The sequence below is a fragment of the Nycticebus coucang genome, chromosome 11 (genome assembly GCF_027406575.1).
Source record: "Nycticebus coucang isolate mNycCou1 chromosome 11, mNycCou1.pri, whole genome shotgun sequence".
Taxonomy (NCBI): domain Eukaryota; kingdom Metazoa; phylum Chordata; class Mammalia; order Primates; family Lorisidae; genus Nycticebus; species Nycticebus coucang.
The window spans coordinates 42,301,756-42,317,853 of record NC_069790.1 but is presented as its reverse complement, the minus strand read 5'-3'; the positions used below and the strand labels follow the sequence as shown (position 1 = coordinate 42,317,853).

The following is a 16,098-nucleotide window of genomic DNA, read 5'->3' as shown; positions in this document are numbered from 1 at the left end:
GCCAAGGAAATTGCTAGCCTTCAAAACTCAAATTTGGTGTTCCTAGCTTTCCCACCTAGGAAAATGTACAATTCCATTGGTTAAGTGACAGCTCACTGTAATTTTTAGCCAAAAGTTTGCTCAGCCACTGTCTCTCAAGTAGGTGAAGTTAAGCTCACTATTTGACATATCTTAGATACACCTGACACAGTCTCGCTACCAGTTTGCCTATGAGTAATTTGTTGTCACACCACTTTCCAGGCTGGAAACAAGCCCACAGAACACCACCCCCACACCCTAGACCTCACGAAGATGGCTACCGGAGGGCGTCGTTACGTCTTACGTCATCATGCGTGGGGTGAGGGTGGGGCCTCAAGGAAGATGGCTTGGACTCCACGTGGGCGGGGGTAATCAGAACGGGGCGGGGCTACACGGGATCTGGGCGGGGCGGGGCCCGTGAAGGGTAGGGGGCGCTTCTGCTAGTCAGCCGGTGCGCGCGGCGGCGGGAGACAGCGTCCGAGGATTTCTTCTCGACGCTCGGTCCTGCGCGCGAGTACAGGATCGCCGGCTTAGACCAGGGATAGCCGTGTAGCCACACGGAAGCTGGGAGTAGCCGGGACTGGTGGCTGGCGCCCGATCAGCGCGGGCGGGAAGCACCCAGGATTGGGGAAGCCCCAGGAGCAGCACAGCAGCGCCTCAGTCACCCAAGGGGCCGCGGCGACGGTCACGGGGCGCGGAGCCAGCGTGTGCGACCCAGGCCAGGGTTCTAAACAGACGGCGCGGGCTCCTCCTCCGCTCGCGCAGCCTCACCTGCGGGCATTGGCGCACCGCCTCCGCCGGTGTAGACGGCACCTGCGCTGCCAAGCCCGCGGGTCTCCGCCCCTCGTCCCCGCCTCACGGCGCCAGGCCCGGGCGGCTCACCTGGACGGGCGCGGGCTTCGGGAGCCCAGGCGCGGGGTGTGCCGCGCCTTGGCCGCCACCCGAAGAGGAGGCAGGTGAAGCGGGCGCAGCTTCGGTGACCCCGGCGCTGGCCGCAGTCGTTGTCCCAGTCGCCACCCAGTCCTGGGGACCTCGCTGCCCGCACCCAGGGAGTAGCCGCTGCCGCGGGCGTCTGGGCACCATGAACAGTAGCAGCGCCAACATCACCTACGCCAGTCGCAAGCGGCGGAAGCCGGTGCAGAAAACGTGAGTGTCCGGAGCGTGTCCTCAGCGCGGAGGGTGGGCGCTCAGGCGAGTGGGTGCGGAAGGCTGCTCCACCCCGCCCCTAAATCCCCGCGATCCGCCGGGATTAGGTTCATTCCCGACACAGCCCGTGGTGTCGAGATTTGGAGGCTGGTCGAGAGAGTGAGGACTTGTATTTTCCCGTTTTCAATTGCATTTTAAAAATTGTTCCCTCAGTCACCAGCGCACCCGCACCCTCTCACATTTGCAACTTCTTTTTTTTCTCTTTGGTCCTAATTTGTTGACAGCTCTGACTGCCTTGTGGTCCTCTTGGATTAGTTAGCGTAAACCTGCTTTGAAATCCCTTTCCACTTCTATTATTTTTGTGAGTTAGGTTAGAGAACAGGCTTAATTCTCGTTTGGGTATAGAGTTTGGTAGAGCGAGATGTTTTAAAGAGCTAAACACATGCCATCTTGAAGGAAGGGACCTGAGTGCCTCTAAAGGTATTTTTTTGATCCGTAACAACTGGCTTTCTGTTGCGTTATCTTAATTACTTATTTGGCAATAATTTTGTAGCGCTCTTCGTGACCATATCGGTAAAGTAGATAGAGATGGTAGCAGGTAGGAGTGGGTGCAGTGGTCAGGACAAGGTGAAGGGTTTTCTTAGACACCTTTTTGGGAAGCTTTCTTATTTTTTTTTTTTTTGGCGGGGGAGGGCTTTAGGGTCTGTAAAGTAAAAGATTTAGAACTGCATTTGAGGGAGATTTTCATTCTTAGTATCTACCTCTCATTCTTTCTCCTTTGAAAGTTTTGTCAGTTTTAATAGATTGAATACAAACTTGTATTTTTTGTTTATTTTGGTTAGATATTTATGTGATATGGCAAATATTTTTTTAAGTAAAAAAAAAATACATGCTTGAGACAAATTTCTTTTTGTGAGTTGGCTGTGTTCATGTGTCTGTTCCTAATTTTCATCTGAGTTAACTTGACTTCACCTACGTGCTTAACCATTTTCATGAACTGTTTCACAAATGCTTTATTAAACGTCTGCTCAGAGCAAATCAGAAGTATATAAATTTTGCTTAAAACTACTTAACCATCACTAATGCAAACCAAAAAAACAACAGCTGAAGACATATTTAAAACCAATTATTGATTTAAAACTTTCATTCTGGAGTTTTCATTTAAGAATTTTAGTTATAGGTGTTCAGCTCTAGACTTATGAATTAGCATAACAGATGATATTTATCTATACCAAGATGGTCACCAACATTTGGAAGTTTTATGGTACAGTGTATCCTACAAGAATATAGTCAAGTCAGCAATTTTCTGTCTTGGCAGTTTGAGACATTGTTTTACAATACTTTTAGTTTTATAGAATAGTTTCTTATATTAAAGAATGTTTGTATAATTTGATTTTGTCCTTGATGGTTAAAATTGGGAGGCATCCCAATATCTGTTATATGTGTTTATGAATACAGTAATATACTTAGAGGTATTACATAATTAGAGGTGTTTATGACAGAAAACTTGAATCTTTCTCTAATGTGATTTTTTATTGGATTTAAGTTTGGTGTTACAGATGTACCTAGCTAGATTTGTAAATAAAAATAACTGCCATAAGTTTACATTCATTGTAAAGTTTTAACATTTTTGATTTCTAGTTAGTATGTTGAGAAAGAAAGCTCTTCCTTTTTTAACATATCACATTTTTCTTTTATTTGTATAAGATGTACCTTTTATTATATTATCTTCATATTTTAATATACTTAGACTGTAATATATTTATATTTAATAATTTCTTTAATATAACGAGCATTTTCCTTATTCAACCACATTTTATTTAGTTAATGTATATGTTTATCAGATCTTTGCTGAGCACCATGCATTGCTACTAAGCATACAGTTGCCTTAAATGTCACCAGCTTGTTCATAAAGCCTAGTGCTGGCATTTATGTTGTCCAAGTGAAAGTGTTTACATAAATTAATTTTACCTGAATGAAAAATGGTTAACTTTGTAATGCAGCTAAATCAAAGTTTATTTTAGGAATGAGGCCATGAAATGTAATATTAAGTTTATTGTGAGTTTTTAGATTGAACCTCTAGTTTGTAACTGAGACCTAAAATATGCCAACATTAGGAAAAATACTTCTTGTTTTGACCTGTAAATGTTACTCAGATGCACTAAAATGTGACTCCTTAAATGACACCCATTTTATTTTACTTACAGAGAAAATATGCTGTAGCATTATTATAGGATTCTTTAAAAATATGGCCATTTAAATATACAATTTCATAAAATTTTGGAATAAAATAGGTGAGATAAATGTAACCTGAACCTCTCAATCTTCAATTCATTAAGAAAAATAAACTCCCCCTGCTGGCAGGTCTCACATCGATAATTATCTTTATTAATAGAAAATACATTTTAAATGTATTAAATTTAACCCAACTAAAGTTATTTTGTACATAGTTTACCCTCAATAAATGTTTCCTCTCTTTGGAGTAATGAAAGTGAGGAAATTTAAAGGATCTGAAGCAACCTGGTGTCTAATCCATCTTCCAGTCTTCAAGAAAATTTTAAAGATAACCTTTGGAGTAAAATTTATTATAACTTTCCTTGGAATGTTGCTCCATAGTTAATAACCCTGCTCAAAAAAAGAACAAATATTTTCTATTTAAATCTTGTTCTTTTTATTTTATTCTGTTTGTTATTTTATCTCATGAAGATAGTTGAAAAGCCCACTATAAAAATTAAATAGAATCTTTTTCTGTGGTGATACTTAGAGTATATTTGTGTGTTTTCAGAGTTTTATTAATACAGAAAAAATTTTTGTATTTCATCTTACTGTATTTATAGAAAGTTAGTACTGAGTGCTGGCAAATAATAGGTGTTGAGTAAACGACATCTACGCTAAAAAAATGATAGCAGCGGGCGGCGCCTATGGCTCAAAGGAGTAGGGTACTGGGCCCATATACCAGAGGTGGTGGGTTCAACCCCAGCCCTGGCCAAAAACTGCAAAAAAAAAAGAAAAAAAAATGATAGCAGCAGTAGTGGTGATCAAAAGCCAGACATCATGAAGTGTCAGAACTCAACATAACTTCAGAGCCTAAACTGATGCTTTAGTAAATGCATGCCGATGCAAGCTTTTACTTTATTAACATAGTAATCATACTAATAGAAAAACATTATCTTTCTTGCTTTTCTTGTTAAATTGATGTTCATTCTAATTAAATGTCATGGACTTTGCTTTTAGAATATGCACTTAACTGAATTTTATTGCTTATGTTATATAGGACTTACTAAATATTTCATATATAAAAGTATGATACCATTTTCTAAATAGCATCTAAATTAAAAGAATAGGTCTTTTCATTTAACAATTATTTCTCCATCATTTTTCTCTCCAGTAGCTTTACTTAGATAGCTTATACATAGTGGCTGTGTATATCTTGCACATTGGAACAAATGAAGTAAGTTATTTAGTTATAGTAACATTAAATGGCAAAAAAAGTAAATAGTAAGGTATAAGGGGAGAACACTAGATCTAAATTTAAAAATGAGGTCTAGTTTCTACACCGTTATGGATTTGAGCAAGTTTTTGATCAGTAAAACAGGAAAATCTGTGCACTACTATTTTCACAACTAAAACTAGCAGAACCAAAGCATTTTATAATTGTGAAGACTGCTAAAGTATAATTAAACCAAATGAATTCTACTTTTCAAACAATTTTAGCTCAAGGGAGACGGAAGAAGAGGAGAGGGGATTGGTGTGCTCTACTTAACGGGCACTGGGTAAGGGTAGAGGGCACACCTTTTGGGTGTGGGACACAACTACAAGAGGGTTCTACCTAACAAATGCAAATATTGTAACCTAGTTTGTACCCTCACATTAACCTGAAGTAAAAATAAAAAATAAAGAATTTTAGCTTACATTATCACAGGACAATTCTCTTATGAAACAGAAAGAGGCAGTATATGATTATCTTCTTTACAGATATGCTGAACTGTGCTGCTTCACTGGTGAATAAACTTGCATAGTACATGCTTATTCATGTATTTGAGACAGTTACTTAAAAATAAGTACCATGCAAGTTTTTAACGAGAGAACTTCTTTACTTTGACACTTGTTTAAAACTTGACTTTTTGCATAGTGGTTTAATATAACAACTGTTGATTAGTACTTATTCTGATACAAACGTTGTGCACAGTTCCTTATGTACATAATTGTACTTCATTTTTACAGTAGTACTGAGGAAAGGTAATATTGTGTAAGTTTTACAGTAGATAAGGAACTGAGATTCAGACTCACGTCAGTCAGGGAATAAATAAAAAAGCAGAGTTTGACTCCAAATCTTATCTTCCAGTTACTGACTTCATAATTCTGCGCAGGTGAACAAATCAAGTGATATTTATGGTAGTGCCAGATCATGGGGATTTCCTGTTATCCACTATTTCTTTTCAAATAGCCTTGTGATTGAAATGAATTATCTGCCATTTCCCATACACGATTTGTCCTTGCTCATCTTCATACTTGTATTCATGTCCTTTCCTCTTAGCCTTTTCTCCTATCTTGCTGATTTGCTACCTGCCTCCCACCACCACTTTGAAAACATTGTTTTTAATGGCTGCATAACACTTTATTGTATTAATATTCTACAGTTTATTTTACCATTTCCTTTGGGGGGAAGTTTTGTTATTTCCAATCATCGAATATTTTAACTAGTATTTCAGAGAACACCCTTGAGACATGTAATTTTTATGCATATTATTTATTTTCTTAGGAAAAATTCCTATAGGTGGATTTTGGGGGTAGAAAAATATGTATATGTTTAAAGGTTGAGCCAGATATTACACTCTGGAAGATGTGTCAAATTACTCTATAAAAAAATTCCTAATTACATTTTCATCATAATTCTTTGGACTGTATCTGTATCCTTGCATTCTTTGCTTAAAAACATTATTTTCAGTTTCATAGGCAAAAAGATGAGATAGGTAGTTGAATTTATATGTTGGGATTATGGTTCTGTGTAGTATTAGAAGGATGTGCATTTGCATATTTTCTACTTGAGGTGTCTTTTACATATTCATTTGTTTTGTCTTGTAGTTTTCAGTTTATCACTAGTTCTTTTTGATTTTGATTAAAACATTGTTTAAGAATATATTCCTATTAAATAATACATGCACATTTAAAAAATACATACATATTTATAATTATAAATCATATATAATTAATTAAATATAAATGCATATTTATAATTATAAATATGGTGCATCTTAAATATGGCGGGTAAAGCATTATCTGTGGGGTTTTACTATGGCAGATAAGAATGTTCATACTCTGAGCTTTGCTTAACCTTTTTCATCCTTCTCCAGCCTTCCAATATAATTTTATCTCAATTTTGGATTAAATCCACTTTAGATGATTTCTTATTTTTGACTATGTACTTATTGTTTGCTGATCTAAATACACTGATTACATTTTCTTTTCTGTTCTATGCTATTATTGATTTTTCTATCTGTTTTTGTTTTTGTATTTATTTGCATTTGGGTTTACCTCTTTTGTAGATTTATTGGAGACAGAGTTTGTGTTTTTGTCTCTTTCTCTTGTTTTGGTGTGATTTACTAGAATAGAGAGTAACTTGTAGAAAGCTTAATGTGCTACCATTACAAAACCAGAAGTGTTTTGCTTATATTTAAGACCGAGGTAAGGATAGCACATCTCCATGAACTCTTGGGAATTTTTTTTTTTAATAGCATCTGTATTGAGCAATGCATTATGCTTGACTTTGTCATGTTATAGGATGTATTTTTTCCTAGTAGGAAAAATGAGGCCTTTAAAGATAGGACTATCTTTTTTTGTTTTTAAAGGTACCAGAACTTCCTAATGCCATGCATACAGTACATACTTGAGATTTACTAATTTAGCAGTTGAACACAATTTGAAATTTTTCTGATAGTGTTTTAGTGATTCAGGTATAGCAAATATGTTTAACATGGGTTCAAGGGGAAATATTTTTTTTAAAGTGTATTTACATAGAAGAAAGAAAAAGGGGAACATTCTTAATGATTCAGGCCAATGGAAAAAATAGTGATTTCTAGGGCATATTTCATTTTCTTGGTTTTAACTGCTAATGTCTTGTCCTTGAAATTATGTTATTTATACCTCATCATCTGTTCTTATGCATAGTGGACAGAGGGTAGGAGAAGAACGTATCATTGCTATAATGTGGCAAAAACATTCTGACTCACTAAAAGTGGCTGTAGATAGAATTCTCAGAAGTTTTTATAGATGGTTTTTGCCTCACATGGGGAAGTAAAATATCCACCTGTGTATAGCTTAACAATGAAGTTTGACTCTACTTATATATCATGCCTGTAGTAGTCTATAAAGCACATAGCTTATGATTGTAAACATTTGAAATTCATCTTCAGAGAGAAGCTGGGGGGAGGAAATGAAGAAAAAAGAAATGAGGTTAAGAGTTGGGCTTTATGGGGTGCAGTTAGAATGGTAGGGGGATTTTATTGAGGAGTACATTAAATTTCTTAGCTGTTGTGTGGAGACTAGCAATATAATAGATACCAAGAATGGGGTGTTCAAGTTCTGGGAAATATGAATGAGCAAGTGGACATTCAGGGGCAGGGACTAGAAATTGGTAAATTGACTGAAGTGGTGGTGGTTGATTAAATCACCCCAAGAACAGAGCCAGTAGACCAAACTCATACTGTGGGAGGTAATCTCTTGTATGAAAATGTCACTTTAATCTGTGGGATTTCTGAAACTGTATTGTCCATGTCATTTGAGGTTTTATGATGAATATTATATAAAACATAGTTGCATTAATTTATGATTAAACTAGGTTAATTTTTTCAACTGTGCTTTAAACACTGGATGCCTAACAGCCATTTTTAGATGTGAATGTTAAAAAAGCTTTAAAGATATTGGACACTCCACCGGTAGTTACAGCATGCAGGATTTCTAGAGCAGAAGAATGTCATGCAGCTGCCAGAGCCTTGATGACACAACCATTTGGATTTACAGGTTAGGACAGAATTTTTGAGGTTAAGGTTTAAAAAAATAAGTCATTCCTTGGGTTGGCCAGCATCTTATGGTCTTAATTCAGGATATCCAGAGCTCCCAAATTCACTCTTACAGGGACGTTTATTTGTATTTCAGGCATAGCCTTTTATTTAAATAATGGTTGGAGGTGTACTTTTATATAGATTTAAAGATGATACAAAAGTAAAAGCACTAGCATAACCTAAGTCAAGTATAATTAATATAGGATTACTCTTTATTTTTAATTATTCTGTATATCTTCAATAGGTATCATATATGTATTCACAGAGTAGTTTTGAATATTTCTTATGAAATCAGTGAAAAAGTGGGTCAAATGTATTTCTTTAGCTTTAACAATCTGACACTTTAAAAGCTTCAAATCTAGCGCACTTTGAATTGCTGAGTATAGTGGGTACTTCTCAGCCCTGACCGTACTTAGTTCTTGTGTACTTTTGCCTTCTGTGACCTCTAAAATGTTTCACCCTGGTTCTTTCTTGTGTGTCTTATCATTTCTCCTCTGCTGTCTTCACCCATGCCTCTTCCCCAACTGTGTGCCTAAATATTGGTATCACTGAAGTCTGTTGAAGCCATTTTTCTCCTTGTTCAGTACACTTCTCTTAAGGAAATATAGTTGTTTTTCTAAGCTACAGATCACAGAGTCATTTGCAACCCTTCCTCACTAACTGTTGTCTTCTCCCTTACTTCCTTTATACCAAGTCATTTTATTGTAGTTCAGCTAACATTTGAGTCTGGCTTAAATATCTCTTCAGGTCAGTCCTTACCATCTTCACTAGTAATGTCTTTGGTCAGATTCAATCATTCCCTTTCTGAACATTTTTATTTTTTATTTATTTATTTATTTATTTATTTATTTATTTTTGGCCAGGGCTTGGTTTGAACTTGCCACCTCCAGCATATGGGGCCAGTGCCCTACTCCTTTGAGCCCAGGCACCACCCTCCGAATACTTTTAGTCAGCAAACATAAATTCCAAGTTAAGTATTATGCTGGGCACCAAAGGTAGAAAACTGATTTAGGTTGCATAGTAATAAGAGCCGTAAACAAATACGTTTATGCAATTAGGTTACTTAACACTTGTCTTACAGAAATTTGATCTCCTGCTGAATATGTCATAAGATACATAGTAATACATGAGCATGTGGACAGTTCTGCAAACTCACAATCTAGTGCACAGTTCTATGCTACAGAGAGCCAGCATGACGTAAGCTCAATACTGCGTGGAGAGACACCTTTACCGTACTGTTCTTCCTGCCATGTTAGCTTGTCTGTCTTCAATGTTTGTGTTTCTCTCTTCTCTCCAGTATTTCATAATCATTACTGGAAAGCCATCAAGAGTGCAGGACTGGATTGTCTACACATTTTTAGTTATGTGAAGTTATTTGTACAGCATATTTCTTAGTGGAATGGTTGTGTAAGACATATAAAATACAGAAGTTGTGAGGGGCAGAGTAGCTAATCCTTTGTGAGGTAGGTCAGAGAAGAGGTTAAAAGTGACCTACTTGAGCAGGGACCTGGAGTGGGTGGAGCAGAAGAAGGAGGTCATATGAAAGCACCAGAGTACGTGTCAGAAGCTGTTACGTTCTTATTCTTCGCTCTGAAGTATACTAGACAAGGGAGACTGGCTAGAGGAAAGGAAGACGGCGGGGGGCGGGTACATAGAGGCTGGAAAGATCATGTGTGCTGCTACTCAAGGATGTTAATCAGATTAGTGACGTGGTCAAACTTATATTTTAGAAAGAAGTTCCTAAGTGGCAGACATTTCAACTTTAGCGTGCCCTGTTGTGCTTTCTGTAATTCTCTGTCCCCAAAGTCAGGCAAAACACAGGCTGATCTTTAAATTCCAGCTCACGGCTTAACATGACTCCCAGATACCAAAGTTCAATTTTCTGCCATTACTTTGAAGAAACATGCTATTTCCTTTGTCTTGACACCCACATGGCTCGCTCCTTTAGTTCTATCCGTGTCTGTGCTGAAACGTCACATCAGAGACCTTCCCTGCCTATCAAAGCTAGTGTTTACTTCTCTCCTTAGTTTCTTACCTGACTTTATTTTTCTTCTTATTACTTACCAGCCTCAAAAGTTATATGTTTATTCATTTATTTCTGTATCCTCTAGCTGAAATATAAACTGTCTGAGAAAGGAGTTTTCATATATTTTGTTAACCTCTCAGTGCTGTGCACTTGGCACATGATAGATGTTCCATAGTTTTATCTATTTATTTATTTATTTAGAGATAGAGTCTCTTTATGTTGCCCTGGGTAGAGTGCCGTGGTGTCACAGCTCACAGCAACCTCAAACTCTTGGGCTTAAGCTGTTCTCTTGGCTTAGCCTCCCAAGTAGCTGGGACTACAGGTGCCCACCACAACACCCAACTATTTTCTTTGTTGTTGCAGTTGTTTAGTTGGCCCGGGCCGGGTTCGAACCCTCCACCCTCAGTGTATGTGGCTGGCACCATAACGACTGTGCTATGAGTGCTGAGCCTTTTCAGTAGTTTTACAAAGTAGTGTGGCCCTGACTTTCTTTCCTTTTCTCCTCTCTCTCTTGCCCTGCACTTTGCTCCTCAGACAGGGTTCTTCTCATAGTTTACCATTCCCCAGTTCTGCCTCCTTATGAAATCCTGTTCATCTGTCAGGATCCATCTTAGATACCATCGTTCCTATAAAATCTTTCTCCAAGCAGTTGTTCCTCCTATTATACTTACTCCTATAATGCTTTTTTGAATATTCAGTGGAAGAGTGTTTCCCTGGGCTGTCCAGGGCATGATAGGTACAAACAAATATTTGATAACAAGTTATTAATTGACCAATATAGATTTCTATAATGAAGTGTAGAGAAGCATTCTAGGTAAAACTTGAAATTCACTTGGCTAATTGGAGAAATATAGTAGTTAGATGGGTCTTGAATTTGGTTACAAGTGTAGTGTGATTGGAGGAGAATAGCTAGTGAAATAGTCACCAATTTCTGTTATATATGCAACTATACAAACCATCTGCAAAAGTATCTATTGACTTCATACAGACACACACACACACCATTTAACCAATTTATCACCCTTTTTTGCAGAAATAACATGAACTATGATAGAGAAAAATAGAAGTAAATGCTGAAGAAATTACTTACTAGAAACAGTTTAAATAGCATGTTAACATTTCATATTTACTTTCATCATTTTTCTGCATACTTTTCTGCGTAATTACATCACCACATTTACCACTGAAAAATACACTTTCCAGAAAAGTTTTTATTGAATGGAATTAATAGCACTATACCCAGGCCAGTTGGATTGTCAAAAATGTCTTTGTTGTTAGAAAACTCTGGAGGGTTATTTTTTTGGCTGATGGAAAAGTATAGAGGCATGTTCCATCTGAGGGGTCCAACCTTTTGGCTTCTCTCTGCCACATTGAACACATTGAAAGGAGACTTGTCTTGGGCCACACATTAAGTAGACAAACACTAATGAAAGCTGATGAGCAAAAAAAAAAAAAAAAAAGCTGCATAATTTTCGTGATATCTACCATTACAGATAAGCAAAACAGGCCTCACATAATCATATGCAGCCCGCCTACCGCGATGCTTGTTTTATTTTACATACAATTCAGTATCGTGTTTGAGGATCATTGAATTCACTTTTAAGTGGTTAATTTCTTCTGTAAAATCCTGGCTGAGGACTTGGTGTGAACTCATAAATATCTTTTCTCTCAGATAAAAATTATGCTACATTGTTGGAGTTTACTTGAACTTCCCAATTGAGACAAAACTATGAAATTTAATAAATAAAATTACTACCTAGTCATGAAAGCAAAAGCTGCAATTAATCATAGCCTTTAATAATAATCAACAACAAAATAAATAATGAAAGTTAAATTTATTCCTTTTTTAATATGTGAGGACCACACTGGATTTGCAGGTGCCAGAAGGGTTTGGAGAAGTCTTCACAAATGAAAGGAAAGTACATAAATACGGAAAGCTGGAGATGATGAAGATAAACTTTTCATTTAGGGTTCTGATTTATCCACAGTATGAGTGATGCTTAGATGCTTCTTGTAGAAGACAGCAAAGGAAGCATGTTTTCACAGAATTTATTGCAGATATTTCTTAATTTTTTTTACCCTAAGAATGGCTAACTGGGAGAGATGGAGGAATCCTAGATAGGTTCGTTGGGAATCACTGTACTATAAGTGAATGAAATATAAGTAGTCATTTTCATAAGATGTATTTAGTATTTTCCCACAATGAGTTCATAAGCTTGTTAGTAAAACATCGGAAAGAATTTTACCCCTTATTTTTCTTAATTAAAATATGATAGATTTTGGAAAGATTTATGTAAACTTGAAGTAGATCTTAAAAGTTTGTTATATTAGAAATATTTGAGAAGATGTTATAATGCAATAGACATTTTTGCTTTATATATTTTAAAGGATTTTTATGGTATTTTGTTTGTTTTTAGAGTAAAGCCAATCCCTGCTGAAGGAGTCAAGTCAAATCCTTCCAAGCGACATAGAGACCGCCTTAATACAGAGTTGGACCGTTTGGCTAGCCTGCTGCCTTTCCCGCAAGATATTATTAATAAGCTGGACAAACTTTCCGTTCTTAGACTCAGTGTCAGTTACCTGAGAGCCAAGAGCTTCTTTGATGGTAAGACGTAAAAGTATAATTTTTCTACAATAACCTCCAAAATACTTAATTGTTTGTTTCTGTGTTAATATCTATAAAAATCAGCTATATGTGAAAAGCAGGGTATTCTAAATTGGTGTACAGTAAAACTTAAGTGGCAGAGCCAAATTTATAAATCCTAAAATCCATTTGCCAGACAGATGCAGCCACTTAAGTGATATATGATTATCATTCTATGAAAATCATATGTTTAGAAGTTATACTCAAATCAAGTTTGTCCAATTCCAGTTCTCCTTCTCCTTGCAATTCAGTTTTTTAAAGTTTCTTTTTAAAAAAAAAAAGGAAAGAAGAAAACACGTTATTAACACTGTGATGTGTTATTGATGGATTTTCTGTTTTTATTTTTCCTTTCAAAATTATGTATACTTCTAATTCTTTATGTTAATTGTATGTTTACTGCAGGAAAACATAATTAAAATTTTTTTCACTGGAAAGAGCACTTCATTATAGGAGTCAATAGAATTGGATTTTGTTCTCCATTGTGCCACTGACAAATTGACTTTAACTGAACCAGATAGCATCTTTGTACCTCAGTTTTCTCAGCTGTAAAGGCTGGGGTTTTGAGCTATGTGGCTAGATGATATTTGTTTACTTTTAATCATATAGTAGTTTATCATAATAATTATTTTAAATAAAAATTTTTGTTTGAAAAGAGTGTTTTCTCATGTAAAGTCATTTTTTGATTTCTCTTTCATCTCTGTATAGATAATAGATTGTTCAAGGAAATGATCTTTTTAAGATTATATTTTACAACCTATTGTAAAGAAATAAATGATAAAATTTCTGTGCTTCTTAGACTTTAATTTGCTTACAAATTACATAGGGATCTTGTTAAGATACAGAGTGTTACTCAGTAGCTTTAAATGTAGCCAGAGATTTTGCGTTTCTAACAAGCTTGCAGATGCTGCTGCTTCTGCAAGTACCTAGGCAGCGCATTTACAGATACTTTAATGTGTAATTTCTGTTTAGAATCTTGCAAAACAGTTCCTTTCCCTTTAGGTCTGTGCTTATGTGTTTCATGTATTTAGTTTGGCATCTTTTCATTAGTTTGCCTCTTTGCTTGCCTTTATGTTCTTTCTTTTGGACAAAAGCTATCTGGTTTGACAAGTGTGACCTGGGCAATACACACTGATCTGAGGATAGTGATTTCAAGAAAGATTATATATTTAAAAGTTTCACATTAGACACTTAAATTGTCCATGATCTTCATAAAAAGACTTAGAATTTTTGGTTTTATTTATTCCAAACCCTTCACCTTGGAGATGAGTTATGTAGTATTCAGTGGTGGGTCCATGAGTGTGTGTTCATCAACTATATCGTCCTTCTGTGATACAGTGGAAACTTGAACTGAGGCGTCCAGATTCCTTATATTGTTTTTCCTGACCATGTCTCAACTATTTCTTTACTGGGAAATGTCATATAGCAAAGCAATGAGAACTTTTTCCTAGATGAGTGGCTCTTAAAAGTATAGCCTTCCAGACAAGGAGCATTAGCATCACTTGGGAACTTGTTAGAAATGCTAATTCTTGAGCTCCACCTACAATTTAGGGTGATGAGGCATCTGGTGGTCGGGCTAGATGCATGTTGAAGTTTGGGGCTGCTGCTATACCTTGTAACCTTGGGCCCACTCCCAGATGCATGAGGTGCTGTCCTGATGCTTAGCATTTATTCCCATACCATGCTGACCATGTGGTGGCCAATACTGTGACATACCAGATGTGGTCTCCACCCTTAGAGAGTTTATAGTGTAGAAGCCAAGGAGGCATTTTCCCTTGACTCTGGTAAAGACTTACTGACTGTGTCACTTTACCTTTGCAGTTGCTGCTCCTTTGTAATGGCAAATCAAGTTAAATATGTTAAAAAAAGAAAAAAAATGTACAGGTTGTCCTGGGTTAGAAGCAGTGGAGCAGAGCTGAAGCTGCAGACTGTAGCCAGTGTGCCCTTTAAGTACAGACATAATTACTACCCTCTAGGCAGTGCACATGCACACATATACATATGTGTTTATATATTCATTGTGTGTGTGACACACAGATATGTGTATGTGATAAAAAAAAGTGTTCTGTCATTCAATGCCGTGAGGAGAGTCCAAAGTCTACATTATAAAGAACATTACAGTTTTAACAGGGCTCATAATGGAGTTCTTGTTAAAAAGTATAGCTCTTTATTAATGACTTTCTCTATTTTTTATCCTGGTTCAGTGTATTTGACAGTGGAATCTTATTTCCTATATGTATTATTAACTTCATCAATTACATTTAATTTTAGATCCTTTACTGGTTTTCAGATTTCAGTATGTATGCAAAAGAATTATCTGGGCCTTAAAGCGCACATTCTACGATCTGCTGATTCTGTAGGTTCTGTGTAAAAGCTAGGAATCAGTGTTTTAAGAAGCACGTTACAGAGTTGGATGTAATGACTAGTCTGGCTTTGATTATGCCCCAGACTAATTTTAAAAAGTTATTTTCTTTGCCATCAGAAAGATAAATCCAAACATACAGAGTTTTAAGAAGACATCAAATGTGTCTGCTTGGTTTTAGTGGTGTGCATACAGCTTAATCAATTTCTTAGGTTGTTCAGTATAGGAACACAGAGGTAGGTGGAAAGTGGAAATAATTCATTAAAAAATCCCAAATCTTCTCCAGATCACCAGTGGTCTGGGAAGGCAATTCAACTTTTCATAGCACACAGAGAACAAAATTTTAAGGGTAACTCTTATGAATTGAACAAATGCTAAAAATAAATGAAGAGATTTTTGAAGCATGCTGACAGTGATTAGGATTTTAGTGTGCAGTTAGAACCTCTCTCCCACTACGAGGGAAACAGTATAGCAAGGCGAAGGGAAGCTCAAAGTGAATAACAGGATGCAAACAGGGGGTGTGTAAATTCCTGCGGAAAGAACAATATAAACGAGTAATCATACAATCTTGTTAGAAAGGAAACTCAAGTTTTACTGTAACAATAGATATTTTTCCAAGAAAATACATCTATTTATTGCAGGTTTAAATAATCCAACTTGGATGGATCTTCTTAAACTTTGGAACCATGACTAGACTGCTATTACTGCCTGAAAAGCCACAATGTTATCAAGTGCAACATTGATATTTATCCATTTCTAATTAGTAAAAACATTATAAAATATACTTTTAAAGTACTTGAATAGACCTTAGTCTTTTTTCAGTTATGGTAAAGTTTGAAGCAAG

General features: G+C 36.6%; 1 protein-coding gene across 1 annotated transcript in view; it reads left to right on the top strand.

Moving 5' to 3' along the window:
- The first annotated feature begins 744 nt into the window (after positions 1-744).
- Positions 745-16,098, top strand: part of AHR (aryl hydrocarbon receptor) — a 48,736-nt gene continuing 33,382 nt past the window's right edge. Inside the window, exons 1-2 of the mRNA XM_053609641.1 lie at positions 745-1,164; positions 12,669-12,856. Coding sequence (XP_053465616.1) covers positions 1,100-1,164; positions 12,669-12,856 — 253 coding nt within the window. The 5' untranslated portion in view covers positions 745-1,099. The remainder of the gene's footprint in view (positions 1,165-12,668; positions 12,857-16,098) is intronic.